The sequence below is a fragment of the Palaemon carinicauda genome, chromosome 9 (assembly GCF_036898095.1).
Source record: "Palaemon carinicauda isolate YSFRI2023 chromosome 9, ASM3689809v2, whole genome shotgun sequence".
NCBI classification, from domain to species: Eukaryota; Metazoa; Arthropoda; class Malacostraca; order Decapoda; family Palaemonidae; genus Palaemon; species Palaemon carinicauda.
The window spans coordinates 158,539,296-158,541,795 of NC_090733.1; the positions used below are offsets into that span (position 1 = coordinate 158,539,296).

The 2,500-nt window shown below is 31.4% G+C and overlaps 1 protein-coding gene across 1 annotated transcript in view; it reads left to right on the plus strand.

Moving 5' to 3' along the window:
• Positions 1-2,479: 2,479 nt before the first annotated feature.
• LOC137646719 (probable glutamate receptor) overlaps positions 2,480-2,500 on the plus strand; it is a 13,270-nt gene continuing 13,249 nt past the window's right edge. Inside the window, exon 1 of the mRNA XM_068379826.1 lies at positions 2,480-2,500. This exon is cut by the window's right edge and continues 133 nt beyond it. Within this exon, the coding sequence (XP_068235927.1) occupies positions 2,480-2,500 (21 nt within the window).

Here is a 2,500-nt window from a genome sequence, read left to right on the forward strand (position 1 = left end):
TTTAGTACTTAAAAGATATTAATGAAGCTAAGAAAAGACCCACCTACTCCCATCTGATTGAGTTTGAAAACAAGGCCTCATGATTAACACGGTTAAAGGCAGTACTAAAATCAAGGCCAATCATACGAACTTCTTGATCACAATCAAAGGATATCTGTACAGCATCGAAAATTGTAGGATGGGTATCACATACACCTTTGCAAGACATAAACTGCGAACTAGTGAATATATTTTAACTTCAACATACCTATTAGAAAGTTTTGTTAAGGGACATTAAAAAAAAATGATATACCGGAGTTATGGAAATTGGGTGGTACTCAGCAGAGTGATAAGAGTAGCGACCATAAACGTATTTACCTAACAGAAGAACATTACCGATTCTCCAAAAAGTGCAAACAAACCCTCTTTTTGCTAAAGGAGTGCAAATTTATTCTTTTAGGGTTGCACCAGAAAAGGTTTCTTTTATGGTTAAATTGTATTCCCTTTCAATTGAAGACTCTCTGAGCAGTAACTTTTAGCTGAGAATAGTTATTCCAAGTCAACTCTGATCTATTGTTTTTCAAAGATAATAGGTCTCCTATTTTCCAAATGAACGCGTCTACAATAATCACTGAACCAGGGTCATCCATACTAGGTTGGTTTGTTATGAGCGATTCTACTAAAATGGCCATTATAAACAATCTGCAATGGCTAGTGTGGTATTGAAAATGGCCAAACCGAGACATGAATAAGGACATGTTTGAAGCTTTTGTCCTGCTGTGGACTAGAAAAGGATGCATTTGTAGTTTTTGTTGAATATATATATATATATATATATATATATATATATATATATATATATATACATAGGTGTGTATACTGTATATATGTGTATATATAGTGTATATACATACATACATAATTATATATATACTGTATATATATACATATATATATGTGTGTATACTGTATATACATGTATATATAGTGTAATACATACATACATATATATATATATATATATACTGTGTGTGTATATATATATAAATATATATATATATATATATATATATATATATATATATATATAGGTAGGCTATGCTATATACATTTGAATGAATCATATCAATTAATGTATATATAGTATCTACAAAGAGACTATAATATAAATTAGAAGCAGAAGAACACTATCAAATTCTTTCTTGTAACGACACGAGTAAAAAAAAAATAAGTGGAAAACCATCAAAGGTAAGAAGCTAAAGGTTCGAATAAAAAGAAGATTGAGCTAAACCATATTTGCACTGATCATAAAAACTGCTTTCGTGTCTCGAGTTAAACTAACTCGAAGACAGTTTTTGTTTGAATGGACATAATTCGTTTCGTGAAGTATTTCCATCACGCTAGGGTAAATGTCATCAGAATGACAATCTTATGATTCTTGTATTAAGATTTATCAAGATAGCTAGCAAAGGACCATTCACTCGACTTGAACAGAATATTAAAAGAGTATTAGTAAAAGAGAGATTGAAACAGCTAATTATAGCAAATTTACCTTTATATAAAAATACAATAGTTTCATTTTATGATTCACCAAACATTTATGAAGTCGTACGCTTAATTTCGGGGTATGTAATTCCTCCAATCTGTTATGCTATTTGCAAGGCAATTCTTGAAAGTAATCCACGGCGATTGATTGCTACTCAACATGAAAAACCAATCATAATAAGAAATTGATTGATTCATTCATATCTTATGGCACAATTGTTCTACATATTGGTGTGCTGTATCGTTTGCTGTTCTTCTAGCCCTGTCCGAATAGCTGGGTTAATACAGCTATATCCATTTCAGGAGACATTATATAGAATATTCGTGGAAGAAAAACAAATAAATATGGAGGGAGGTATAGGCAATTTCCAGAGGTTTAGCTTGTCATTACAGTGCTATGATTCGGTGTCATCGCCGTGGCTGTCAATAGTTATTAATACTTCCTGGATCTGAATCCAATGTTTTTCTTTCTAGATCCCGTCAGTTTGTTGCTTATGTGTAATTTCATCTTTTCTGTTGATATTCTCTTGATTCTTGATACAATGAGAAGCAAAACAACAGAATTAGTTAATATGTAGTTTATGTTTTGTTTGGGTGACGGTAAATATCCACAGCCGACATTACTGAAGCTTCCATCCTGCGTCGGATTACCCGAGCTTCAGTCAGCCCCTTACCATTAGCTTGAATAATATTACCTGTGAATAGCTATTGTTATCTCTATAAAATACACACACATGTACATATTTATATATACTGTATATATATATATATATATATATATATATATATATATATATATATATATATATATATATATATATATATATAACTGATTATCATTTGAATTATTGATGAAACAATACAAGATGCTAACGCCCGTTCCATCCATCTCAGCCGAAATAGGTCTTCATCAGAGACACAGATTTGTCAAAATCCTTCGTGGGTTTGAGACTGGATGGCCACTTGTAACCACCTC